Source organism: Anoplopoma fimbria, chromosome 23 (genome assembly GCF_027596085.1).
Source record: "Anoplopoma fimbria isolate UVic2021 breed Golden Eagle Sablefish chromosome 23, Afim_UVic_2022, whole genome shotgun sequence".
Taxonomy (NCBI): Eukaryota; Metazoa; Chordata; class Actinopteri; order Perciformes; family Anoplopomatidae; genus Anoplopoma; species Anoplopoma fimbria.
Window position 1 is genome coordinate 5,833,761 of NC_072471.1, and position 27,897 is coordinate 5,861,657.

The 27,897-nt window shown below is 39.6% G+C and overlaps 3 protein-coding genes across 5 annotated transcripts; 2 read left to right on the forward strand and 1 right to left on the reverse strand.

Moving 5' to 3' along the window:
* Positions 1 to 11,627, reverse strand: mettl25 (methyltransferase like 25). Of its 2 annotated transcripts, none has more exons than XM_054624673.1 (12): positions 11,351 to 11,627; positions 9,312 to 9,500; positions 9,113 to 9,219; positions 8,452 to 9,021; positions 8,022 to 8,169; positions 5,994 to 6,088; positions 5,758 to 5,787; positions 5,115 to 5,188; positions 3,776 to 3,869; positions 3,369 to 3,443; positions 2,857 to 2,928; positions 1 to 654 (listed from the first exon to the last, which is right to left on the reverse strand). In XM_054624673.1, the coding sequence occupies exons 1-12, from the start codon at positions 11,565 to 11,567 to the stop codon at positions 568 to 570; spliced, it is 1,758 nt and encodes a 585-aa protein (XP_054480648.1). In that variant the 5' UTR covers positions 11,568 to 11,627; the 3' UTR covers positions 1 to 567. The 2 variants fall into 2 exon arrangements, with proteins under 2 accessions (XP_054480648.1, XP_054480647.1); XM_054624672.1 differs by having other exon boundaries at positions 3,369 to 3,446.
* Positions 11,628 to 13,958: 2,331 nt separating this feature from the next.
* ccdc59 (coiled-coil domain containing 59) lies at positions 13,959 to 16,142 on the forward strand. The gene is made up of 4 exons (XM_054624873.1): positions 13,959 to 14,203; positions 14,780 to 15,161; positions 15,454 to 15,562; positions 15,710 to 16,142. The coding sequence occupies exons 1-4, from the start codon at positions 14,056 to 14,058 to the stop codon at positions 15,875 to 15,877; spliced, it is 807 nt and encodes a 268-aa protein (XP_054480848.1). The 5' UTR covers positions 13,959 to 14,055; the 3' UTR covers positions 15,878 to 16,142.
* Positions 16,143 to 16,241: 99 nt separating this feature from the next.
* cracr2ab (calcium release activated channel regulator 2Ab) lies at positions 16,242 to 27,897 on the forward strand. Of its 2 annotated transcripts, none has more exons than XM_054624871.1 (18): positions 16,242 to 16,677; positions 17,576 to 17,945; positions 19,252 to 19,363; positions 19,892 to 20,081; positions 20,231 to 20,377; positions 21,550 to 21,640; positions 21,776 to 21,871; positions 22,807 to 22,994; positions 23,130 to 23,201; positions 23,367 to 23,415; positions 23,527 to 23,606; positions 23,878 to 24,556; positions 24,698 to 24,836; positions 25,293 to 25,374; positions 26,071 to 26,185; positions 26,496 to 26,597; positions 26,679 to 26,755; positions 27,086 to 27,897. In XM_054624871.1, exons 2-18 carry the CDS (start codon positions 17,793 to 17,795, stop codon positions 27,171 to 27,173), a joined length of 2,460 nt encoding a protein of 819 aa, XP_054480846.1. In that variant the 5' UTR covers positions 16,242 to 16,677; positions 17,576 to 17,792; the 3' UTR covers positions 27,174 to 27,897. The 2 variants fall into 2 exon arrangements, with proteins under 2 accessions (XP_054480846.1, XP_054480847.1); XM_054624872.1 differs by having other exon boundaries at positions 23,971 to 24,556.

Genomic DNA, 27,897 nt, shown 5'->3' on the forward strand with positions numbered 1-27,897 from the left:
GTCAAGGGCGCCTCTTGCCCTGTCTATCGTTTCCCCTACTTCCTCTGGTTTGGACGCATGGAAATGGGCTTTCCAGACCTGTTAACAGACGGGATCCAAGCCTTACCTTAAATCCCACAATGCCCCTGGCTCCCTGAACGGTCCTTAAAAACAAGTGTTTTCTCAAGAGTCACGAAACAATAAAGACAAAAGGCTGAGATGGACACAATTCAATCAAACAGGACTGACAGATTTTCCAGGTGTTTTGAGCATGTGTTTTCATGAGGACGCAAACAGTCAGGGACTAAAAACGCTAAAAAAACTATTTTTTAGATTTATTTTTCCTAAAAAACAATTGAGTACATAAAATAAAACAAGATGTTGCTGAAAGTGATACAGAGACTGCATAAATAAACTACAACATGCAGATTAAATCATTCATATAATCAAACAAACAGGAGTGAAAACATTACAAAACACAATCACTCAAATATGATTGCTGGTACAATCACGTATAATCATGACCTCTCAGGCAGTGTGTTGTAATCATGTGCACATGTGTGTTAATCAACATGACAATCTGTCTTCCTAACTCTTCAGTCCGACGACAGCGTAACATCTCGGAGACAGCAGGGGATCAAAGAGTTGCACCAATGCAGAGAATGATAAATCCTCCTGTAGGACACAAAAAACACACCCAGAAAAACAATAAGACACGATAGAACTGAATAAAAAACACATGGACATAAAAATCTTGATTCTCCTCCCAGTTTGGCTTTGTGACTTCCTGGCATCCGGTGCTGTATGATGTTCTAACTATTAAAGATTTCTCTATTGAATCCCCAGAGATGAAACATATGTATAATTTTTCTGTCAGGAGAGTTCATGTGTAAAACAAGTTTGTATTCCATGGAGGCTTTCTGTTTAGTTCTAGGTCATTCATATGAAAAGAAACAGGACTAAGTCATTAACAACACTAGTGGCTTTGGAAGGCCTTAATATTGCTGCATCCATACAATTACCTCAGAATGGAGAAAAACGGGAAAACCTTCCATTAAACTTCTAACTGAATTAGTCTTAACATTTTATTTTATTTTGAACTAGCTGCAAAAGCATGTCAGCATGATAAAAGTTGAGTTAGCATTTATGATGATGGCACTATTAGGAAAAAAGGGATCACCAAAGTTGTTATGGATCATCCTCTGAGCACCACGAATGTCCGTGCAGTGGCACAGCTATCCAATAGCTGAGCTGAGACGTTTCACTCAAAAACCACAAATGGCAACTTAATGCAGGTGCCAGATGAAAAGTCAGTGGACCCCAAAAGTCAGTAAAATTCATCCTCTGGGGACCATGAACATCTGTGCAAAATGTCAATCCATCAAATAGTTGCTGAGAACAACATCCCCTCGCTAAAACCAGCACACGCAAAACACGATGATTGTTTGAGGAATAAAATTATTTGAATTTGTTCCTAACACACACGATCACCAGTGCATAGTTCATCATACACTTTTTGGACCTTTGACCTTTCAGCAGACTTTGCATCACAGTGTATACATTGCTTAATAAGTGCATCATTGCTTGACTATCAACATTGGAGCCTGAGGACTCTATAGAAACCTACAAAAATCTAATAATCACAACTCTCGTTCAGAACTATACATCTTGATATGCGCGTGTTTATATTCTTCTTTAAGGCTGAACATGCTTCAGCACACTTATCATCACATGGATCATATTCACATCCATCCATCACCTCCTCTTTTTCCTCCTCTGCTCCTCCTCCTCCAGGGAGAGCTCTCAAAGCTGACCAGCGCTCTTGACGTGATATAGTTTGATTACAGGACCCTGTTTAAGAAGTCCGTCTGACACTCAGCCACGGATGTAATCACAACTTCAAAAGTTTTTCGGATGGTACAGAATCTCATCAGATTGACTCGGGCGGAAGATTAGCGTGTTGTGTTTGGCTGCAGAAGCACGAGACGTCAAATTGCAGGCTGGCTTTAATTTAGCCGACACCTATGTTATTGTCGGTGAGCTGAATCACAAAAGATCTCCGCTGAGATTTCTGAGTCTTCGCTTTCTGAGTCTTCGCTTTCATCATATGGGAAGCAAATTTAAAATCCCAATCAACGAGCTGTACAATCAGATTATAAATAGAGTCCAGCTGGAATTCGGGAAAGAGGGAGATCTGTGTGTCACAGGGCTTCTGGAGAAATTTAATTACCATTTTTGTTTTTAGTGTTCTAGTTTGTTAAATTTCTATTTGTTTTCAGATAGTTACATTTTTATTCATTGATTGATTTCCTCTAATGGCTTTGCTATTTTTGTACTAAAGAAGATTAAAAAGAATGTACGGGTTTCAGATTCTGGAACGTGAATATTTTCTGGTTTTCTCAGGCTTCTGTGCTAGGTAGGGGTGTATCTTTGGGTTATGAAACCAGCCATTTGAAGACATCACCATGGCCTCTGGGAGCTTATAATGGTCTTTCTTACTAATTGCAGACAGTTTATAAACCAAAGGATTTATCTATTAATTGAGAAAATAAACTGCAGATTAATAGATACTAAAAATAATCATTAGAACCAACCCTAAACGAAACATTTTGCCGAAAATAGATTCGCATTCTCTTTCCTACACATAATAAAGAAAAAGGTGGAAAATAGTCGGCAGAACACAGAAACAAATTTAGTTGGCGCTCTTTATTTCTACATTATATCTTTGCTTTGTGTCTAATAAGTATAACTTCATGTATTCCAGGTTATGTAAAAGGGGGCCATTGTGGGAGAAGAGCACTCTTCCGAAATGACATGAATTCATATTATTTTTGCCATGAATGATTGATGAGCGTGTCCCGACTGAAATGACTTTACCTGTTCTTTCAGGTAGCAGAGGCGATCAAGGAGAATAAGACCTTCAATACAGGGAGCCAGGGTCACCTTTAACTGCACAAAGATGATGACATGAGATGACTTTAAATATACATTTGTTTATTTCATTTCATATCAGTGTTTTTCATAGAGACCTTGTTTTATCTGATACAAAATTGCTTGAAGATTATTCCTTTTCAGCTACTCCCAATAATAAATCTTCATACTAAAACCCACCATGACTAGTGTCTTCCCAGTAGCTGGTGGGCGATCCCCCAAAAAAACATTTCACTGCTTTGTGTCATGAAAGAAAATTGGTATGTTGGTTGACACTTGAATTAGTGGTCTCAGCTGCCACCAGCGGCTGGTTTTCTTCCCATTCTGAACAATCATTCCCAGCAGACTAGGATGATCTCACTTAATGGTCTGCAATTTATTGGCATTATACGTCTCATTTTTTACAGAATTTCTTTTGGTGCTCACCAAGTTCAGTTAAATCGTTATCGAGGACTCACCATATTAAAAGCATGCATTTCATCCATTCGTGGTCTGTATGTGTCGTGGTAGTCCTGGATGTCACCGTCAGAAAGCTGCTGAAAAACAGAGCATCATGCATGAGAGTCCGAATGTTATGAAGTGAAAGTGAATATGAGGGCGTATGAAGTTAGAATTTGAAGAGGACTTAAAAGTAGAAGAAAAATACTTTTATATCTTGAGTTGAAACAGATATTATCCTTGTTGCAACCCGAGGACCTCAACATACTGGTTCTTATAGTTCACTAACCTGACATGAATTGGAATATTTACAAAATAAACGCCAACAAGGAAACATTTTCCCTCGAATTCTGCCAAAATTATGATTTATTTCCACAGTTTGTTGCAGGAAGGTCTATTTTGGAGACTGTAATATTCTGGTCCTGACCTTTAACTCATCCAGTTCCAGTCTGCGTAGAGCTCGACGTACGTAGTCCACGAAGGATTTAGCCTTGGAGTACACATTCCCAACTCGCTTTTCACTGCAGAGCAAACACAAATACAAATACAGGTCTGAACATCTCATTTCTGCCCAGGGAAACATTCACTCCTCTACTATCATGCTGTGTCTCCTGTTGTGTTTTTTGTCAAATCACACCTTAGCAACCGGAATCAAACTGTTAAGACACTTCTAAAGGACTTAACTGTGATGAATAGGTGCTGCTTTCAGAGACGTAATGGTTATTCGATCCTGATCTGATGTTAGTCATTAAACATAAAGGTCACTGAGCGGGAGGGGACCAGGTCAATGTTAAGGGTCCTTAAAGGCGTTTGTTAAGAGCTAATGGAAATCTGCAGAATTTACTTCTACAGCTCAGTTTATTTAATTAGAGGAGAGCGATGGTTGTAATCTACTAAGGATCTGGAAAGGCCTGAAAATTCTCAGTCATTAGGAATGCAAAATAACAACAGCAAATGACCGCAGAGCTTCAGATTTTATGGGAAAAAGCAGCCGGTTTAGACTTCTGAGCGCCAGCAGTTACTCATGTTTGGAGAGTAAAGCATAACAAACAGAACCGAGGCCAAACTGCAGCCTATTCTGCCTTTCTTCATGTTCCTCAAGGTACTATATGAGCAGAAAAGATACATTTTTAGAAAGAAAAAGAAAATCCATTAAATACTTTTTTGTCATTATCCAATAATGTGTTTATTTTTCTTATTCACTGTCTATAAAATATCCCCAATGGAGCCGTTGAATGCAGAAAAGTGAGAAAAATGGAAACAATTGAAATTCAGAGTAGCAGCCATTCAAAGCCCTCAGTTCTTTATGTTATATCCTGACTGTATTTTTGCACATATTAAGCAAATCCATTTTTTTTCACGTTACTGCTTGGAACGACTCCAACTTCAAATTCAAGATAACAAAAGATAATCTATTTAGATCACATAAACACATCTGAGAAACTGGAACTCATTCATTTAACTATCGAAAAACATCTTAAATAGACCACTTTGTTCTAGCACTAAAGTCTATAATGCAAAAATCTGCTCTGCTAATTTGCTTGTTTGTAACCTAAATAACCCAGGAATAGTTTCCTTTCTGGGTCAGAGAAAAGAAAATAATGTTTTTTTTAACTTTAATTTGCCACTGTAATGTGGAGCTCTGCCTCCTATGTGTACCTGCATGTTGACACTGTGAAATAACACCCAGGACATATTTAGGTGCTGTACACTTGCTGTCATTTCTTATATTAAAGTGTTGCCAGATGCAAACTGCTGGATGTTACCTTTTAAAGGAACTATAGTGATCCCTCAGAATAACGTGGAGGACGGCTCGGAAAAACAGAGACTCCATCTGAATCTGCAGGAAACATCAAAGACAACCCGATTCAACACGAAGCAGTTTACTATATTTTTCACAGAGCGAGGTTGCCGTTCCCTCGTGACTCCCTCAGCATGTGTGCGAACAGTTGATGAATATTTGACACTTTCCAAGCCTGATGCAAGACTAGCAAGCAATCAGCCTGCTTTTGGATTCAAACCCCAAGTTCCAACAAGTAATCAATCTTACCGTGATTGCATTAATATTTATAAACATTCCATATTAATGGATGGTGGTATCATGTATCAGGCTTTGGCCTGGAGCTCCGAGCCCCACATTTCAAATAAATACACTTTAGTCACTCACAGGCATAAAAACAATACCATAATTAACGGTCTGATTGTTTGAAGATCTCGGATGAAGATAACACAGTCTGGAGGGATTATGAACACACATGTTTGATGTTTGAAATCATTTCATAGATTTGTTTTGATGGGTGTGAAGCAATGACAGTTTGGAGAAAGAGATTTAAGTCAGATTCCAGTTCCATGGTGACTATTCATATTCATTTATAAATTGATTACCATAGGTATGCATGCCTTACTTACCCCTTTGCCGTGTGAAACTCTCTCAAGTGCCTGTTTAAAAGAATAAAATTGTACACCGTTAAGACAATCTTTGGGAAAAACTGAGCTTTAGCTGTAGTTGTAAGATATAAAAACTACTTCATCAACATACACTCCTTCATTAAATAAAAAAAGGCAGTTAACCATCTGAATATCACATGTTTATGATGCAAAGATGCCGCCGTGCACGTTTTTCCGCGCTGCCGCCCAAAACTCACCAAACAAGCCGACATCCTGGCGTTTCTGCCGCAGAACCAGGACCCGTCCCGGAGGAACTGACTCAGAGGGAAACCGCACACCCCGCGCAAACCTTCTGCGAGGTGGAACACACAGAGATAATAGGGCTTAACTGATGGATCCGTTTTGGTTGATTAATGGGGGCTTTTCAAACAACTGCAATCAGTGGGTATGGATTTGAAGTATTTGCCGGTGCAGCTTCAAGAGAGCCGGAGTGGGCAAACATTTTGATTTTGAATAAAATAATGAACTATTTGCCTTGAAGAGACCTCTTATTTCTGGCGTGAGACGAGCAATAAGCACCTCACACTTTTCAACCACAGCCAAGCTCAGCGACCGCACACACATAAGCAGATCCCCAGCAGGAGGGCACCGAGTGTGTGACTACTTGACAGCCTGCCAATCCTTTTCATGTCATCTCCAAAAGGGTCAGTGGCTGAGGCCAAGGCGCAGTGAATCCAGAGGGACACACTCAAAAAAAAAGCAGTAATAACATGTGCAGCTGCAGCCGGCCGGGCTCTCGCAGACTCCTCTGGACACGCTAACGTGTTAGCTTCCCCTCTGCATCGGCTCATGCTTCGCTCGCTGACACAGGCCCTCTGAGGCAATTGGAGTGGACAAGCCTTTTCCACGGCCTGAAAGGTAGATCAAAGTACATACAGAGAGGTCTGTTTATAGTAGCCGGCCTCTTGTTGGCCACAGAGTTCACATCTGAAGTGGCCACATACATGCACTCACATTCAGTAAGACAAATATTTTTGATGTCCTTGTAGTGCCCTCGTACTTGCATATATCTTATGAGGAGACAAGCTGGCTCCAGAAGTTAGACGCCAGAATGTCTTACTTATCTTGTTGTGAGTAAACAGCATGACAGACATTGGACTCCTGATTTCACATGAGGTTCCAAAACGTGGATGATGCAATTAAGCATGATCACATAAATGAAGCCTTCTATAATAAAGCTTTTTTCAGCTCTGAGAGGCTACTACCTCTGTGAGGTAGGCCAACACAGGAGCTGGCCTTCATCCCAGACTGTACTGTAAGGCCATCAGGGGAGAGAAAGTGTGAGTGTGAGTGTGTGTGTGTGAGTGTGTGTGTGTGTGTGTGTGAATGCCTTTGTTCACTTCTTTAAAAGATCAAGCTGGAGTTTGAAAAAAAAAGCCTGGAAAGAAGTGTTTTCAATGAGCTGTCGTGATATCATTTTCCGCTGGCTCTCGGCTGAAGCGACGACAGACCCTGATGATGCGGGGGGAGGGGGGTCACAGGTCAACATGTTAACAAGAGATGACGCGATCGTGTAGCGACTGTAGCGAGGGCTCTTTCTTATGGATAGGCAGAGGCCACAGTCACAAAACATGTAGAAATGTTCATACCTCGTAAACTGAGCAGTGACGGGGTGTGAAAAGAGGATGATATCAGTCTGATATCCTGCATTTTGGCACCTGTATAAATGACTTACAAAAGTCCAGGCTAACTAAATAACAGCAAAGTCCGACTAAACCAAGAGTATACAACACGCTAGTTGTGGAATCAATAACTAAGGAAAGAAAAAAGCCTTAAACAGCTCTCCTGAATCCTTAAATCCACTCTGACGGCTCCAGCAGTGAGTTTCTGAGCTCAACTCAATCTCCAAAAAGGGGGAACTTTGGCTTGTTTACTGTAAAACATGACTACAAGTGTTTGTTTGGCTTCGCGTGGGAAGGTAATATTTCATTTCAGATTGGATCAGAGCGACGGAGCGAACCCTGCAGGTGTCTGAGGTGGGAGTATGGGATGGATGTGAGTGAAAAGGAAAAAGGAAAGAGAGAAAAAATTGTAAGCTCTGTGTTCAACGGAAAGCATATGTTCTTCAAAAACCTGTGGAGTGTGACTGTCACAGCTTTCAAACACACAGAGAGACAGACACAAACACACTTTTCTGCCCTGGCTGTGATCTCTATCTCTGTGTGTCACTCCCTGTGTGTGTGTGTGTGTGTGTGTGTGTGTGTGTTATGTGTGCGTGTAGTTACCCTGTCCGGCGGGGTCAAACTCCTCAGACAGCAGGTGATAACAGCAGCCCACGCTACAGACTGCGGCCAGCTCCGGTTTCGCCACAAACATCCTCAGGGTGCTGGGAGCCAAGTCGCCACACGTGTGCAGGCCGACCATGACCGCATCCTGGAATTTCAGGGGAGAAAGCACGCAGAGAAAGGAGAGAACAGAAGAAGAGGAGAGGAAGGAGGGGGAGAGGATCGATTGTGAAATTTATTGATAATGACACGCTGCAGATTTGGCACCCCAGTAACGTCCCACACTCGCTCCAGTAATGCAAACTCCAGCTGCTGAGGCAGACTCGTAACTTCAGAAGCCGCCGTGGGAATCGTGCTTTGCTACTCTACTGTGCGGTTGGCCTCCTATCTGAACACAGTAGATCTATTTCCTACGTATTTTTCTGCTCACCTCCAGTTCGTTGATGAGCTCTCGGAGCTCCGTTTCAGCAGTAACATAAGAAGTTAGGGGTGAGAACATGACGCTGGCGCTGGCCGTTCTGTTCTGAGCTTTCCTCTCCAGGTTCTCCCTCTTCCTCCTCTCCCTCTCCTCGGCACTCAGTTGGCTGGCGGGAACTCTAGGTGATGAAGGCTGTATCACATCCACTGATAGGGCGCTGAGGAAGAGCTCCTCTGTTTCTGGGTTTGACCCTGATTGCCTTTCAACTGCAGGGTTGTCATCTGATACGCAGATTAACACCTCCTCCCGTGACACAATTCCTCCACATACAGCATCATCGTCTCCATCTAGTCCAGGCTTTACGTCCACTAACTCCTCCCGAGGTGAAAGAGTGGCCCCTCCCTGTGCCCTCGATGCCTTGTTGTGTTTCTGGTACGCCCTGGAGAACTTTTTTAGCTTCCGGTTCCTCTCCTGGGCTCCGTGGGTGTTGGTGCTGGAGGAGTCGATGCCGTAGACCCGGAGGCCGTACTGCAGAGACAGGAAGGAGCTCAGGTAGCCCTTACCCGAGCCTACATCTATCACCTGGGTGGGAGAGAAAGTAACCAGTTCAATCAAATGCCTCCTAAACAGAGCCTTGAAGGTTTTCATTGCAGGTTTAAAAATGTCACTCGACCTGTTTGACTCCACAGCGCTGGGCCAGACAGGCCACCACCTCAGACATTGACTGGACCTCATGAGATTTCTTAGAGTTCATAAACTCGTCTGTCACCAGCTCAGCATCTGGGTTAGACAGAAAACAAAAGTCATATTTGCCCGAAATGTACCTTTAAAAAACAAAAACAAATGTGTTCAGATTGTCCATTGGTCCATACCTATAGCTGCTACTGGAGCACCAGACTTGGACCTGTTCTCTCTGAGGGCCTGCAGCAGCTCATCCCTGCTCATGCAGACTCCAAGGCCGGGTAGAGAGTGGGCCCTGGCCGCCTGCACCAGTTCACGGGTATCAACGAGTCGGTTTGTATCATTGCAAAACCCAAATGTAGTCCTGGTTTGCTCTGATTCTGGAGAAAGACACAGAAATAACAGTGAAGTTGCACAACATTGTTTTAGGATTTTCATTTAAATAGTTGTTGTTTTTTCATTTTTGGGAGTTTTGAATTACCCTCTGTGTATGATGGAAAGCAAAACTAAACATTCAAATTTACCCAATTTCCCCCAAATGACAAAAAGTGGTATCCAGCCATCCAGATAGTTTAGGTGTTATGCTGCCCCCCCAATACAAAAGAGGGGATTGCAATTTTTTTATTTGGCTCTTTCATCATTGAAAAAAAAACGTGTTCTAAACATTCAATAGCAAGATGGATTAAGCCACAATCTCACTGTGGACAAACTAGTTTTTATTGAAGAAATAGTCCCTGTGAAATCAGTTTGCTTCAATACCTCAAAAAATACTGAAAGTCTAATATTTATCTGCCTGGCTAGTATGGGAAATCATTTTTTGTATTTTGGGTGACACTTTAGATCAGACACTTTTCTGAGCATTTAGTTAGAAAATATCTAAATATAAAACATTTGAATTATTAAATGAATTACTTAATTTTTTGGGGGGGTGGCATCCTCAAAACAAAACAAACATTTAAATATATATAATAGATTTTGGTCCATATTTTCTGCAGACCACGCAGGCCTTTTCACAATTTAAGATAAGATAAATAAGATAAAATAATCCTTTATTAGTCCCGCAGCGGGGAAATGTAGAGGATTACAGCATCATAGGGTATAGTGCAAACTAAAGAGACATAGTAAAAAATAAATAAAAAAAAGATCAAAAATAATTATTATAAATAGCAAATAAGCAATAAAAACAGTAAAGAATCCACAATAACTAACATTTTATATATACAGACAGAATAACTATTATAACTATTATTGCAAAACTTGGCAACCCAAAAGCTGCTTTAACTATTGTCCAGTACTAACTTAAAGATAAAACATTAATAAATAATTTGTTCCCCTTAATAAAAGTTGTTGGTTACAACTTATAGAAAACCTGGGGGGGATGCATTCTTAGAAAGCACAATTCTACAAACTTGTTTTTGTGTTTACCATATAAATAAAGAAATGTATGGTAAATATGTATTACGATGGTATTTACCATTGAATACATTAATAATAATAATAATAATAATAATAATAATTGCTTAATTTTTAGGGTGGCATGCTCAAAACAAAACAAAAATTAAAATACTTTCCATTTGGTTAATAACACAGTAATACATGTTGGAAATCCATCAATACATTTGTTGATAAATACATTTTGGTCCATATTGTCTGCAGACCACACAGGCCTTTTCACAACCTGGCAACCCAAAAGCTGCTTTAACTATTGTCCAGTACTAACTTAAAGATAAAACATTAATAAATACTTTGTTCTCCCTTAATAAAACCCTTTGTTGCAACTTATAGAAAACCTTCATGCACAATTCTTCAAACTTGTTTTTGTGTTTACCATATAAATAAAGAAATGTATGGTAAATATGTATTTCTATGGTATTTACCATTGAATACATTAATTGCTTCATTTTTAGGGTGGCATGCTCAAAACAAAACAAAAATGAAAATACTTTCCATTTGGTTAATAACACAGTAATACATGTTGATAAATAGATTTTGGTCCATATTCTCTGCAGACCACACAGGCCTTTTCACAACCTGGCAACCCAAAAGCTGCTTTAACTATTGATTAGTACTAACTTAAAGATAAAACATTAATAAATAATGTGTTCTCCCTTAATAAAACCCTTTGTTGCAACTTATAGAAAACCTTCATGCACAATTCTTCAAACTTGTTTTTGTGTTTACCATATAAATAAAGAAATGTATGGTAAATATGCATTACTATGGTATTCACCATTTACTCTGTGCTCTGGCGCCCCCTGCTGGTCACCACAGGAGCCCACAGCTGACAGGACCTCCTGAGGCGGCACGGCCACGAAGCGGTCCCACGCGTCGTGAGTGTAAAACTCCACCGTGTGAGCGTTGGCGATGCTCAGGCTCACAGACAGAAACCGCCTCACTTCATCTATTCCACGTTGAATGTCTGCGAGGCTGCATGGAGAGGACGACATGTTTAAAAAGCTTTCTGAAGGAGACCCGAGAGAAGCGTGGAAGTCCTCCTCCACTGCTGAGGCTCGCCTAGGCATGAGCAATGGATAACACTGCTCGATGATTTTACAATTATAGGATAAGATAAGATTATTATTATTATTATATTCCTTTATTGATCCCCATGGGGAAATTCAAGTGTTGCAGCAGCTCAACTACACAGACACAGACAATAAATACACATACTATACAACTACACAGACAATAAATACACATACTATACAACTACACAGACAATAAATACACATACTATACAACTACACAGACAATAAATACACATACTATACAACTACACAGACAATAAATACACATACTATACAACTACACAGACAATAAATACACATACTATACAACTACACAGACACAGACAATAAATACACATACTATACAACAAAATAAAGATAGAACAGGAATAAAAATGTACAGTATATAAGATAAGATAAGATAATCCTTTATTAGTCCCGCAGCGGGGAAATTTGCAGGCTTACAGCAGCATAGAGTATAGGGCAAACAAGAGACACTGTGGACAAACTACTTTCTATTGAAGAAATAGTCCCTGTGAAATCAGTTTGCTTCAATACCTCAAAAAATACTGCAAGTGAAATATTTATCTGTCTGGCTAGTATGGGAAATCATTTTTTGTATTTTGGGTGACACTTTAGATCAGACACTTTTCTGAGCATTTAATTAAAAAATATCTAAATATAAAGAAATTGAATTATTAAATGAATTACTTAATTTTTTTGGGGGTGGCATCCTCAAAACAAAACAAAAATTGAAATACTTTTTATTTGGTTAATAACACAGTAATACATGTTGGAAATCCATCAATAAATGCCTGTTGATAAATAGATTTTGGTCCATATTTTCTGCAGACCACGCAGGCCTTTTCACAATTTAAGATAAGATAAAATAAGATAAAATAATCCTTTATTAGTCCCGCAGCAGGGAAATTCACAGGATTACAGCATCATCGGGTATAGAGCAAACAAGAGACATAGTAAAAAAAAAAAAAAAAAAAAAAAAAAAAAAAAAAAAAAAAGATCAAAAATAATTATTATAAATAGCAAATAAGCAATAAAAACAGTAAAGAATCCACAATAACTGACATTTTATATATACAGACAGAATAACTATTATAACTATTATTGCAAAACTTGGCAACCCAAAAGCTGCTTTAACTATTGTCCAGTACTAACTTAAAGATAAAACATTAATAAATAATTTGTTCCCCTTAATAAAAGTTGTTGGTTACAACTTATAGAAGTGCACACAAGAGACATAGTAGAAGAAAAACAAGATAAAAGTAAAAAATGAAAATAAAAAAACAAGTATTATAAATAAGCAATAAGAAACAGTAGAAAAACAACAATAACTGAAATATTATATTTACAGACAGAAAAAACTATTTTAACTATTATTGTACAGTGTAATGTATTGCACAGGTTTTTATTGTCATGTTTTTATTGTCATGTGTCATGTGGTCTGCTGGGAGCAGAGTTGGTTGTGCAACCTGACAGCAGCAGGAAGGAAGGACATGCGGTACCTAATCCTTTATTAATTAATTATATTAATTATTAATTAATATGAACTAATTTACAGGATTACAGCAGCATAGGTTATAGTGCAAACAAGATACATAGTAAAAGAAAAACAAGATAAAATAAAAAACAAGTATTATAAATAAGCAATAAAAACAGTAAAGAATCCACAATAACTGAAATATTATATGTACAAACAGACAAACTATTATAGCTATAATTGCAAAGTGTATTGTATTGCACAGGTTTTTATCATGTCATGTGATGTATTTTTTAAACAAAAATATACAGAAGCATGCATAAAAAGGAAGGTATTTAATATGTGAAATATAACTAATATCTTTATTTAAGATAAGATAAGATAAGATAATCCTTTATTAGTCCCGCAGCGGGGAAATTTGCAGGCTTACAACAGCGCAGAGTAAAGTGCACACAAGAGACATAGTAGAAGAAGACAAGATAAAAAATAAAAAATGAAAATAAAAATAAAATAAAACAAGTATTATAAATAAGCAATAAAAAAACAACAATAACTGAAATATTATATTTACAGACAGAAAAACTATTATAACTATTATTGCACTATTATTGCACAGTGGTACATTTGGTACGTTTTTAACAACATTAATGTAATTAAAACATAATGTATTCATTATTAAATGGTCCAGTTATTGAGACACCTGTTGGTATGTACAGTTGTACTCCATGACATCTATAAATGTCCTCTTGTTCACTTATGTGCCTCAGAAATGTAAATACATTGGATCAATATCGGGATGCTCCGTGTTCGATTATTCATGCCTGCCTCGAACGCGTCATCACTCCGCGCCTGTGAGCAAATGGCATGCAGCCTGAACCCGCATGAGTGTGGTAAACATTAGACCTTTTCCTGGTAGCAAATTAAAGTGAAATGGCCCCCACAGATCAGAAAATGAAGAATAAGAAGTTTACACCCAAAGAAGGAAACTGGAATAAATCTAAACACAACCAGCAGGGTGTGAAGCAGAAGAGGAAATGGATCCCTGATCAAAAAGTGTATGAAGGAAGTGTTAAGGAAGGTGAGTTTGAGCTAAAAACACATATAAAGCAAACATATCGACTTCTAAAGTTATATATTTTTATCTAGATTATCATAATGCAAAACTCATCTGTCTGGATTTAAACTGGCATTTCTACATGACAACCTTTGATCATAATAATAATAATGATAATAATAACTTTATTTATATAGCACCTTTTTAAAAACAAGGTTTACAAAGTGCTTTCGACAGACAAGCCAGCAAAACAGTGCAATAGAAGAAACATTAAGAACAATCTTTAGGATAAAACTAAACTAAGAAACAAAATGAAATAACAAGTGAGAATCAAATAAAGGAACAAAATAAATACAATCAAGTGAAATAGGTAAAATATAGTAAATGAATATAAGATAAAATACTAAGACAAAATGAAACATTAAAACTACGACGTCACATAAAAGCCATTCTGTAAAAATGTGTTTTAACAAGTGATCATGCCAAATATATCAGTTTTTAATATATATAATATAATATTTTTGGGCATTTAAAGGTCCACCAAGCAAACTTGTATTAAAATAAATTGTCATCTTAATATTCCATGGCTTCTGTCCTCAGGTCAGGGGTTTGCTTTAAAGAGGAAGGAAAAGGTCAAACATGAGTACAACAAGCTGCTGCGGAAGGAGAGGAGGAAACAACCAGAGTCCAAAGCTCTGTACAGGGAGGAGTACCCTGAACACCTCAAGCATCTGTACATGGCCGAGGCGCAGAAACTGAGGGACGAAGCCTGGACCAATAGAATGAACAGGAGTAAACTGAGAATCAAAGGGCAGGAGAAAGAGGAAGAGATGGGAGAAGCTGCTGCTGCTGCTGATCCTGCTGCTGCTGATGCTGCTGCTGCTGCTGCTGCTGAGCCAGATCCAGAAGTTACTGGTGGATCTGAGCAGACGGATTCTGGCACTGGGAATCCTGAACCAAGTGCAGCCACAGATAAAGACGGGTGAGAAAATGTCCTGACATAATCCTCACATGAGGTGGGCAAGTTTAGCATGAATTTGTGAGATTCAGAGTGACTTTAAGTGATCTGGGGCTTTGTATGAAGACCGAGAAGTTCAATCACTACCCTAACCTGTGATGAGGGTGAAGCAGTGACCTCCGTCAGTTTAATTGGAAACATGAAAATAGCCTAAATTGGATTGTTGTTTCATTATTTGTTTCACTCTTCTGCTGTTCATTTTCAAACATATTGGGAAACACAGAATAATATTGCCCTAATTATTTTTTTCTTCCAGTCTTCCGATGAGCAACCGCATGAGGAAAAAAGTGCTGAAGAAGACCTCCTACCAGAAGACAAAAGAGGACTTTGAGGCAATCACAGAAAAACGGAGACAGAAGAAAGAGGTGAAATATTGATCTTTTATTGTTCATTTTTTAACTATTACCTATGAAACAAATGCAAAAAAAATAAATTGTCAGATATATGTATATATATTTTTTAATGACTCCAAATAAATTGCAGTTTAACAGCCATGTTCTCTGTAATTGCAGGAGTATCAGAAAAACAGCCAGCAGCGAGAAGAAGCCATTCAGAAGTACAAACAGAAAAAGATGGACACGTTTCAGATGCTGAGCAAAAAGACCAAGAAAGGACAGCCCAATCTGAACCTCCAAATGGAGTATTTGCTTCAAAAGATCACCCAAGGAACTGAAAAATGACTCCCAAGACAGAGCTGATACTGGAGAATTATTGGGAAAAGAATGGACCTTTACTTTTATTTGATGATAACCCAAGGACAATCAAAGATTTTGCTTTTCATACAAAATAAATGCTGTTATTTTTCAGTATTTTGCCTCTGAAAAACAAATAAAGAGGCTAATTTTAATCTCAGACCACAAGATGGCGTTATAAGACACAAAGATATGAGAAAACATGCTCATGTATGACTTTTATTTATCAATAAATGTTTTAGCTTCCTGAAAAGAGCTGTTCATTTCACACACCCCAGTTGTAGCTTTTTACCATGAAACAAAATAGTCATTACATAAGCAGCCATCTAGTAACAGTAAACTAGTTTTGATTTTATTAACCAATAAACATTTGAAAACCCTTGAAAAAATTAAATCCGTCATAACCATAATCCTAATCTATAATTTTATGATTAAAATCCTGTAATGCCAAACTGCAAGCAGCCATTTATAGTAATAAAACCGCTGTTAAGAATTCATAACATTCCAGATGCTAGTGTGTTCTTGAGTCAGCTGTTGTAAGACGATATAAACATGTTGCATGCATGTAGACCGCTTAAGACCCTCGGTGTGGGAGCAGAGTGTGGACGCGGGCTGAAAAGCCTCCGGCCGCTTCCTCATGACATCACATGGTTGCAGAATGACTTCTCTAACATTCATCTGTGAGGCAAGACTTCCTCAGCACAGAGCGCGCTCACTGCTCTGTTCATACTGAGAGAAGAAGAAAAAAAAAAAAGGCGTCAGTTTCTTGTGCTTATCGTTTGTAAAAGGTAAGACCTTTACTTACTTCTGTTTCTGGTTTATTTAAAGATGCCATTTGTAGTTGACTTCAAAGTATGTTAAAGATGTGGATCAGGTTTAAAGTAGGAAGGTTGAGAGCAAAATAATTTGCCAAAAGTTTTGTTTTGTTTTTAAAGAAAGGCCCAAAGCTTTTTGTATCCTCCATACTTTATATGTAGAAGTGTTTAGCAATTTTTGGTACTAGTGTTATTCTGCAGAGGGTAACATACTTGTGGCCTGTGTGTAAAGTAAATGTACTCGTGCTTAAAAAGTTATTTGAGGATACTTACAGGAGTGTAATGTATTTAATGTGTAATTTACAGTATTATGTGTTCATTTTTGTTTGGTGCAAAGCTTAAACCTAAAATTTCACTATCAAATAAAACAAGCTTTTCCAACACAAGAAGTTAGTTGTATTATCTTGACTTCAAAACCACACACAGTATCTGTCTTATATTTCTTATATTAGCCCAGCTGTTAACCATGCAAACAAGACAGAACTTCACAACCTTGTTTAAGGTTAAGTTGTGGCGACAAAACAAGAAACCACTGTTGGGGTGGGCGGGGAGGATACATCACAGCTCTAAATTCAGCCGCGACTGTGCCTCTTGGAAACGGCTCCTGCAGTCTTGCAGGCATTATGCTGTCATGTGTTCTGTATGGCGGGGTATTAAGATAATCCCTTACACTGTGTTTACATGCCTTTGTGAGTTTCTTGTTCCTGGCTCATTAGAAAAGGGAAGTACTGTATAGTTGTAAGAAATGTGGTACTGTTGCATTAATGTTCTGATCACTTGTGTAACCGTATATTTTACCACTTAGTTTACTCAAAAGTAAGTCGTATTAAGTTTGACTGCTGTATTTATACTATTTCTCTCTGTCTCACAGGAGCCTGCAACCATTTTAGGCATATTCATAAGACAAAAAGTTATCAGTGATCTCATCACCTGATGCTACTTCCTCTCTTTGTCGTCATGGCGACTGTAAGAGCCCCAGAGCACTGGATACAGGGCCAGTAAGGAGGCCTGATGTCTGATTCCACCCCTGAATGAACTGAAATTCCTGCTACTTACACAGCGTGCTGCTCTGTAAAAAAAAGGCAGGCATGGAGGAGGAAGGCAAGGTGAACGGCCTCGGACTGACCCCAGGGACGAGGCGCTCAGACTGGGGGAGAATCGCCCTGCTGGACAAGACCAAGGAGTTCTTCCAGACCTGCGATGTGGAGGGCAAAGGCTTTATTACCCGCACCGATATGAGGGTCAGAGAAACAGGATGTGTGTGTGTGTGTGTGTGTGTGTGTGTGTGTGTGTGTGTGTGTGTGTGTGTGTGTGTGTGTGTGTGTGTGTGTGTGTGTGTGTGTGTGTGTGTGTGTGTGTGTGTGTGTGTGTGTGTGTGTGTGTGTGTGTGTGTGTGTGTGTGTGTGTGTGTGTGTCACGTTGAAGTGGGATGGAGAGACTCAAGTTAAGTCTGCACACTTTGAGAGATCCAAGCTGTCCAGTTCATCCACAGAGATATTGATGTCATGTTTTTTAGAGCTGCAATTTAGTATTTTCTTAAAGACAAACCTGCTGAATACCTTTTTGATGAATGAATTAATGATTTGGTCTTTTAAATTGTCAGAAAGTTTTTTTCAGTTGTAAAAAAACAAAACTTTGCACGTTTTAGAGGCTGAATCCATCATATTTTGGGTGTTTCTTTCTAAAAAAAAAAACTGTTGCAGTGGAAATTTTTGACTAACTAATTAATTAATTAATCAATAATTGTTTCAGCTCTGCATGATTTTATATTTCCTTTAGAGCACAATGGTTTTCTTTAAAGAGCTTTGTTTTTCCTTCTCACATTCTTCCTTTTAAAATGTATTGATGCTCTGCGAATGCATTAAGCCTCCATTAAGAGGAACAACAGGTCGAGGGGCCACGCATATCCCTGTGGCATTATTAAGCGTCCCGTTGTGATGTAATGTCGTTGAATTGCGAGTGGGAAAACACTGTCATGGACGCTGTTTTTGCTCGATTCTAAAATATTCTTTTCACGTTATATCCCCATTTTTATAGAAGCACTTCACCCACTCAACACACTCGAGCTGCCGGTGAATTGGCAGAGTAGCACCTTTAATGGAAATGTTTACGAGTATAGGTTCACCTCACTCACTTTACTGGCGGGAACAGAACACGCAAGCCTCTTCACAGTGCGAACAATGTCCACGCTGCAGTGTCAGTTAATTAGGACAGGGCCCTTGAGAGCATCATGCCTTTTGTTGCTGTTTTGTTCGTGTTCAGGGTTTCCAAGAAAAGCTCTGTTCAGTGACACATAAAAGAGCCACTTTGTGCCAGTGTTTATTCTGTGATAGGTGTGCTTGAACTATAGCAATACAGAGCTAGATATGGCCAATTTAGTCTCTGAATTTATAGGGGACATTTAATGATTTAGATAATTCTAGTGTCTTAAAAGTGACCTCGTGAATGGTTTCTAATCCAACCACGTCCATCGTCACCATGTCCTGTTCAGTTCAGCTCAGTGTTGCAGCAATGTTAATGCCTGTTGTGTTTATGTTTTCTTGGCAGAGGCTCCACAGACAGCTGCCTCTGTCTGCGGAGGAGCTGGAGGATGTGTTTGACTCTCTGGATACAGACCGCACCGGTTACCTCACGCTGGAGGCATTCTCCTCTGGATTCAGTAGGTCTCCTGCCTTCAGAGGCCTTTCATACAGATAACTATGATCTCAAGTTTAAATGACCAAGTCACGTCAATTAGGATGGCAAACAATATGCATGTTGAGCCATTCGTTTTATGTTAAAAGTCTATAAATGCTTAAAGTTAGACTATGTCATTTTGCAAAAACACTTTGGCTACAAGTAAAGATGACAGGATAATAATAGATGCTAAAATTATAGCGTAACAGTCACACAAGTAAAGTAGAGTCATAAAGTCCATGACCTCACTAATGTCAGCTACACAACTTCTATCTAAAGTTTGCAGACATTAGCCACCATAAGCTACTGGTCTAAACTGGTGAATCAAGCATGAATGCATTTTATTACTTCACCGTTTCATTTGTATGAAGAAGAATGCATTATTTGTTTTTTTCCATAGTTCCAAAGTCTTGCTTTGAAATTAGTTAATTTCACATGGGCCTCTGTACTAATGCTAAACAGGATAGATGACAGTATATGTTTTAGAAATGTACGTGTTGGTGTATCTCAGGTCAGTTCCTGCATGGCCGGAGGATCTCTGTGGCTGATGACCAGAATCAGGCCCCCGGCCCTGTCATTAGGGCCAAGGAAGCCCTTTATCAGAGCCAATGGGAAGCCAAGCTGTCAGGAGGTGAAGACGAGGAAGAGGGGCACTTCTGCATGCTGCTGGAAAGCCTGGGGGCCAGTAATGTGTTTGAGGAGTGAGTGGAATCACGGCATATCCTTTTGCTTGTATGCATTTTTTTGGGTGTGTTTTTCACACATGAAAACACGCTGTGTGAAACCCTGTGGTGTGTTTTGATTTGACAAATCTCCCTTCTTCGTGCTTCTCCTTCTCCCTCTTTTCCAGTCCAGACGAGGTGCGCAGTCTTTGGGCTCGGCTCAGGCGGGATGAGCCTCATCTCTTGTCCAATTTTGAGGAGTTCCTGGCCAGGGTCACCCACCAGATCAAAGACGCCCACAAGGAGAAGAAGGAGATGGAGAGCGCCCTACAGAGGTAGTACGACAGGACTTATGCGCGCATGACTAAAAACAAGAGACTGTATTCTCTCCAACTGTGGTGTTTTACTCCTTTTTTTTGTTTTTTCCTGCTTTTAAGTGTGAAAGACTATATATGACAAAAGAAAAAAGAGGAGGGAACAGTGAGTGTGTATCCGGGGTTAAAAGGCCACATTTCTCAATTAGTTACCACACTTAGAGAGCTTAAGTTCTTTACTTCATGTAACATGTAAAGCAAATGTTCCCATTAGACACCTAAAGAATGTGTGACTTAACGGTAGGTGTGTGTGTGTGTGTGTGTGTGTGTTTTGTGTGTTTATATTACTACCCCATGCTGGGCCCACAGGCTGAGAGCATTTGCATGGATTTACCTGTAATTCTCCATAGAACAACCCCTTTATCCGTGTCAAATGACCACTAATCTGGAGGCCTGCTCTGAAGTCAGACCCCCTTCTGCTGTTGCAGAAATCCATAAACACTATGCCTGAAGGAGCACGGAAAAAAAAATAGGGACTATTGTATATCTTGGTCAATATATTTCCTATGATATGCAGAGCAGCATGTTTGTAGATGACAGTGATAATAATGGTGGTTATAATAACAGCCAAAGAACTGTTGGTAGAAGGTAGTAAAATGAGTGGATGAACAAGTAAATAAATAAATAGAATTGATTGAGGGGAAAAACAAGTTTCAATGAATCATCATGCGACAATAATATTCATTCTTCTAATGATCTTATCAGTTTACATGTTGTTTGTCTGTGTGAGTGTGCTTCCTCTTATATGTCAAATTGATGTTTCTGTAGGGCTTCTGTACAGTTTTGTTCCAGTGATATCTGTGATTTAAGCTGTTTGTAAAACAAATGTAGCTTTCCCTTGGCACTGTATGGTACTGTGAAACAGCGAGTTATTCCTCTAGACTTTACTAATTGGCTGTTTGGGTCTTAACAATTGTCAGAGGGAATGTAAATACCACTCAGTATTCTTTTGAAAATTAAGCTCAGTTGCTGTGTGTGCTCATGCATTTACATGCAATTACAGACGCGGCCTTAAGCTCAACCTAGACAACAATGATGTTCTGTTCCTTGATATTATATCATGTCATACTGCATGTCTTTCATGAGTTCACCATTAACCTTAAATGTAATGTCTCTGCTGTCCCTCTGTACAGGAAGGCCGCAACACATGACAGCGAGATCCGTTATTTATACGAAGAGATGGAGGCGCAGATCAACAACGAGAAGGACAGGCTGATACTAAAGGTGCAAAAAGCTCAAACACACACAGAACCTACCAAAGCAACTCCTCCTGTGTCAACCAAATAACTTCCTGATAAATAATGAAACAAAAATACTTAACCATTTGACCTTTAACCTTTTCTTCTTCTGGCCATGCAGGATTCTGAACGTCTTCAGGTGCGCAGTCACGACCTGGAGCATCAACTGTTCTCGAAGGAGAAAGAGCTGGAGCATCTTTTCCAGAAGCAGAAAAGGGTGCGTGTATTTTTTCAAAAGGTCACATGACTCAAGTTAGATAACAACGACATCCCTTCACACAACATGCAAATATCAAACATTCCTTTTAAATAATTGCCCCTATATTTAATCAAGAATGGCTGTGTGAAACTTCTGCAATACAACACAAGATGGTCGCTATTGTTACACATACAGTACCAGTCAAAGGTTTGTTCACACCTTCTCATTCAACTACTTTGAAGAATCTAAAATATAAAACATATTCTGGTTTGTTGAGCATTTGTTTGTTTACCACATAATTCCATATGTGTCACCTCTTCATGAAGTACTACCCTGAGCCTTCCTCGTAGCACTCATTGCATTCGTATTAGTTTGTAGCACTTATTGTATTCGTATTAGTCTGTTGCAATTATTGTTTTCGTAGTAATTTGCTTCTGCACTATACTTTTGCTCTGGTTTATGCTTTTAGATGCTTGTTTAAGAAAGGAGATGCACTTATGACTTCTGGTGACTAGTAGTTCTCTTGAATACCTATGTTGAATACACTTCCTGTAAGTCGCTTTGGATAAAAGCGTCTGCTAAATGACTGTAATGTAATGTAATGTAATGTAATGTGTTGTGTTCCTTCATAGTTTGGATGTCTTCAATATTAATCTACAATGTAGAAAAAAAAAAATAAAAAAAATAAAGAAAAACCATTGAATGAGAAGGTGTGTCCAAACTTTTGACTGGTACTGTAGGTGGAAAATAAAAGTCAATTAAAACTGCTGAAACATTTCAAGCATTTAGATGCTTTTTATCCTCCCCCCTGAAGTGTTGTAGGGAGGGGTTTAAACAGCAGCCACACGGTTCCCTTTCCACTGTAGACATACTTTAAGTACACTAAGCCAGCATGAGTGCATTTCATTCCTGTGAACATCCCCCTCTCCCTCTCCCTCTCCCTCTCCCTCCAGTTAGAGGTCCAGTGCCTCGAGCTGAACAGCGAGAAGCAGGAGAGCCACGTGGAGAACGTCAAGCTGAAGATGACCAACGACGAGCTGTCCCGGGCGCTGGAGAGCACCAGCCAGGACCTGGGGCTGGCCCAGGAACAGCTGGCCATGCTGCAGGAGCAGGCGGCCCGTCTGCAGCAGGAGAAAGAGATGTGGGTAGAAACACATATTACACATGCTCGAGTAACAATCATTGAGCAGTGTATCCTTACATTAAGGTTTGAAGACTACAAACACACACAAACTCACTTGTACTTCTACTGAATATTGAGTTTGTCTTGTTTCAGGGAAATGTACAGAGTTACTGAGGGACTGCAGAGGGAGAAGCAAAGTCTCATGAAGCAGCTTGACCTCCTCAGGTATGACATCCCATGAGCTCATATGTAAGCCGGGTAATCTCTTTGGCCTCTGGTCAAGTCGTAATTGGCAAATTTCACAAATCTGGTTGCAAAGTTAAAGGAACTGTAATGATTTTAAATGCGTATTCCAGCTTTCTCATTAATTTCTCTTTTCAATCTTCCCAGAGAGATGAACAAGCATTTAAAAGATGAACGAGACATATGCTGCGGAGTAGTGAGTATACATTTGATGTGATTGCACTGCTGCAGCATCCATCATGGCATCACCTGATTGATAACAAATACCTCTGTAACACAAACATATACTCTGTTTGTTAAAAAAAAGCCCCGGACCTCGCTCAGAAAGAAGCAGAAGCAGAGAGCGGGCCTCGACAATATGTTTGATGACACCAGCCAGCCAAAAAGGTGATTCATTTATCTTCCAAATACTCCTTGACACAAATCATCTGTCAGAGTGTTTCCTGTGTGACAAAGATGAATTTGTGCCTCATTTTTTTATGTGAAAATCAATGGAGGAAAAACAGAGGATACCTGATTCTGAAATCCACTGATTTAACTTTTTTGTTTAGATGAGACTAAATTCAGAAACATTTGAGTGATTTGGCCTCCAGATATTCTTCTCAGTCAAGTGAATTGACCCAATATATATCCTCTGTTTCTCCTCTGTTTTTCAAAGAGCCCCACTGTTGGTGGACGGGTCCTACCAGTCTCTGGAGGCCCTGCCTATGGAGCACCTTCAAATCGTGTTTGTTGCTTCCTCTTCCTGTAGTGAGGATGACACCACCATTGCCGCCCCCTCCTCCTTCTCCACCCCCACCGTTAGCGCCCCAGCATGTCAACAACGCCCTGCTGCAAAGAAAAACACTGGCTTAGCCAACGGTTACGCCAACCCGGCTCCACCCAAAGCGAACGATGTGAGGCCAAAGGTCAAAAAAACGAACGGAAAGATGGCCGCCACTAAGAGGCTGACGGCGAAAGACAGAGACAGAGCGAAGAAAGTGGAATTTAAGAAGAAGACAGACGCAGAAGAGGAGGCCTTGGACGCCCCTCCGGACGGGTGGCCCCTCCGCCGGGTCATCTCTATTGAGGAGGACCACCTGCCCCACCTGCTCCAAGGAGGGCCTCAACTTTTAATGCACCAGCTCAGCGAGGAGGAAGACGGAGTGGAAGACGAGGAGGAAGAGGAAGCGCAGAGTGACGTTGAAACCAGTGTTGTCCTGGCAGTAGACCTGTCCGCCACCACACCCTCTGGTCACGTCCCTGGGTCGGCAGGAGCAAGGAAATCCCGCTCCACCCATACGAAAAAGACGCCCATGTCTCCAAGAGGACAGCCAGTCGGGAAGGAGACCCAGCAAGTATGGTCCACAGCTTAGTAGCTCCAAATATGTTTTGATCCTAATGAAAATGTGTTATTACCTGCAGAGTTAATAAACCAGATTAACATTAGTTTCTTTTTCTCTCCCTCGGCCTCCCCCCGGTGGTTTTATCTGCTTCAGACGACACATGAAGGAGCACTGTTTGCCCCAGACCGTCTCTTCAAAGTGGTCCTGGTCGGAAACTCGAGCGTAGGCAAGACATCCCTGCTACGCTCCTTCTGTGAGGGCCGTTTCCATCCTTCCACAACCGCTACTGTGGGTGAGAAGAGAAGCATCGTAATGATATTGTGTGTTGCATGTGTCAGGGGCTGTGTTTGTGGATGCTGACGCAGAAGATCGGAGGGTGACTTAGCATCACATGAAAGGGCTTGTGAAGTCACACTGCCCGTCTGAGAGGCCTGGCACACATTGTACTGCAGATTATGTCACTTCTGATGAATTTTTCTCCTCGCTTTGATCTTTCTCAATCCTCACACGAGCCTTGTTATCTCCACTCTGTTCCCCCTTCCTCTCCTCTGGAATGAGGCAAAGTCAGTATCACGCCTCGCCGGACCCCCTAGTGGCCACTTTTGTCTTTGTTGCTCTGTCAAAAAAAACAACATTGAATATAATCTTGTTTAAATTGAATATGAAATATATTACAAAAAAACTTCTACTAAGAAATGATCAATGTGTCCTGGTTAAATTATAGTGATCTTTGTTATGTGTTGTTCAGGTATTGACTACAGTGTGAAGACACTTACCCTGGACAATATGCAGGTGGCCATGCAGCTTTGGGACACGGCAGGTCAGGAGAGGTGGGTTTCAGTTTAGTTGTAGATACAAATCCAGTGAAGCTTGTAAATATACTTACATATACAAAACATAACTTGGATTTGCATGTTTACCGAGAATATAACATCAAAATCATCATGTCATTTATATAAGTAGTACGGACATTGTTATCATTTACCAACTTCTACACACCCCAAGACAAAGTATAAATAATATAATGTCCTAAAAGTCTTTTTGTTATCCCAGGTAAACCTTAAGTATGCATTTTCACTGTACTTAAATATAAATAAGTACATTTAAAGCACATCATTCATTTCGGTGCGAAATGTTAGTGCTTGGAAAATATTTTAAACATGTTTCACTGTACTTACAATAGTTATTCCTCTTGTAGTGCTTTAGTGTACTAACCTTAATATAAGTATGCTAATAAGCATTACTATTACAAGTGTACATTTTTTCCAAAATACATTCCAAGTCAACACATACTGTAGAATTAGTATAGTATTTACAAATATAAGTTAAAGTAGATGTTCGTGTCCTATAATGAGGTGCTCTTAATGGATGAATTATATGAAGGAAGTCATTTTTTTTACACTTTTAATTACATCTTAACAATAAAATGATACTGTAGTAGTATTTCGGTGCACTTGAATTATATAATACTAGCCGGTGTGCAGAGTAAGACAATGTAGTGTAGTTAATCTCTGTCTTTGACACAGGTACCTCAGCATTACCAAGCAGTTCTTTCGCAAGGCCGACGGTGTGGTGGTGATGTACGACGTCACCGTGGAGGAGAGCTTCAGGGCTGTGCAACCCTGGCTCAGCAACGTCCAGGTCTGACCTTTGACCCCAGGATGTCCTCTGCAACTCTTTTGCTTTTTTCATGTGGAGAGTTGGAAGATTATGGGGGTTTATTTATCAATTTTATCCATTTTATTTTACTGATTTTATTTGAATTGATGCTAATTACCAGTTTATACCATTTGAAGTCTTCACAAAATGTTACACTGTTTAAAGGTCGTCACTTGTAGCAGTTGAACGTGTTTATTTATCCATAGATCAAGCAAAGATCTCAATAGTAAATTCCTGTCTGTTTTCCTGTAAAAATGTCTCCTATGACTATTAATGGACTACTCGTTTTCAGGAAGCAGCAGGAGAAGGCATCCCCATCCTCCTTTTGGGCAACAAAATGGACATGGATGGAGAGAGGGAGGTGTCATTCAAAGAAGCCGAGCAACTGGCTTATGTGAGTTTAATTCAAAGCTCGTCGATCTTTTCATTTAACGTGCTAACTCCAAATATTAATTCTGTTTTCAACCCTCTGTAGGAAAACAAGGTGATGTTCTTTGAGGTCAGTGCCTACACTGCCAAGAATGTGACAGAGTCCCTCACACACCTGGCAAGGTAACCTCAAAGCTGTCAATCTAATAAATTTGTCGAAATAGTTTTCAAGAGAAAAACCATACAGACTCACTGCACACCAGTAATCAGACACATGATAAATTGCTGAAGAGTAGACGGCCTTTTGTACTTGCAACCTTTTTAAAGGAAATGAATGTGTATGTGTGTGTGTGTGTGTGTGTGTGTGTGTGTGTGTGTGTGTGTGTGTGTGTGTGTGTGTGTGTGTGTGTGTGTGTGTGTGTGTGTGTGTGTGTGTGTGTGTGTGTGTGTGTGTGTGTGTGTGTGCATCAGTGGCTCATGCAGTGTGCTCTCTGTGTCTCTGTCTTCACTCAGAGTGCTAATGGAGCAGGAGGACAAGGTGAGAGACACCACAGTCGTTCTGAGTGCTCAGCCCATAAAGAAGAAAGCCTGCTGCAAGTGAAGTGTAAACTCAATTTACTAAGTCCTAGATCACCTTTTTTTTTGCATCTTTCATAAGATGACAATGAAATCGTTCTTGAACTTTATAGTAGAATGTGTCTTTTAAACAAGCAGGCTTTATTTTGGCCCACAAATGCACAACATATTGAAGTCCCTCATGAAGGACTGTGAAGCCCATTTCAACATTAAACCAACTGTCAAGTTTAAATGATGAGGCTCAGAGGAAGAGCTCATCTAGAGTGAAAATAAGGTGCTGCACCATTCCCTGTATATAATGCTGTGTTGGAGAAATCACAGTAGTGCTGTCTATAAGATTTAACATAGAAATATATTCTGTATTATAATCACTTTTGATAAAACCTCAACCGAGACAGAAATCATTAATTTAACTGTAGTTTTTTTCCATAAATGAATGCTATCTTAAAAGTCTTAATTTATCTGTATTTGTCTGATGTATGTTAATGTAGTAATGCTTTATGTTTAAGCTTAAGATGAACTAAATGATGTGGAATTCATTAAAATAGCTGTTAGAAATGAAAATCATGAGAGAAAGAAAATCTGATTCTTTGACATTTTATTCATCATCGTTGTTCATCTTCTTTTTTTTTTTTCATATTCTTTGTCCGATCATAACAAAGTGGTACATGACATATTGCATCTGTGTTTGTTGCTGTTCTGAGGCATTGTTCTGTTCTATTCCGGCACCAAAGTACGTTTGCTCTCAA

Bases quoted from the DNA above. Each gene is read 5' to 3' on its own strand.
- mettl25 (XM_054624672.1), bottom strand. From the start codon at position 11,567: ATGTCGTCCTCTCCATGCAGCCTCGCAGACATTCAACGTGGAATAGAT. The intron at 9,220-9,311 runs GTATGGACCAAT...TGTCTAACCCAG, and splicing joins TGCTCCAGTAGCAGCTATAG to ATGCTGAGCTGGTGACAGAC. The intron at 6,089-8,021 runs GTAACTACACGC...TCCACCTCGCAG, and splicing joins GTTTGACCCCGCCGGACAGG to AAGGTTTGCGCGGGGTGTGC.
- cracr2ab (XM_054624871.1), top strand. From the start codon at position 17,793: ATGGAGGAGGAAGGCAAGGTGAACGGCCTCGGACTGACCCCAGGGACG. The intron at 21,641-21,775 runs GTGCAAAAAGCT...CTGGCCATGCAG, and splicing joins AGGACAGGCTGATACTAAAG to GATTCTGAACGTCTTCAGGT. The intron at 26,756-27,085 runs GTAACCTCAAAG...GTCTTCACTCAG, and splicing joins TCCCTCACACACCTGGCAAG to AGTGCTAATGGAGCAGGAGG.
- ccdc59 (XM_054624873.1), top strand. From the start codon at position 14,056: ATGGCCCCCACAGATCAGAAAATGAAGAATAAGAAGTTTACACCCAAA. The intron at 15,162-15,453 runs GTGAGAAAATGT...TTTTTCTTCCAG, and splicing joins GCAGCCACAGATAAAGACGG to TCTTCCGATGAGCAACCGCA. The intron at 15,563-15,709 runs GTGAAATATTGA...CTGTAATTGCAG, and splicing joins AACGGAGACAGAAGAAAGAG to GAGTATCAGAAAAACAGCCA.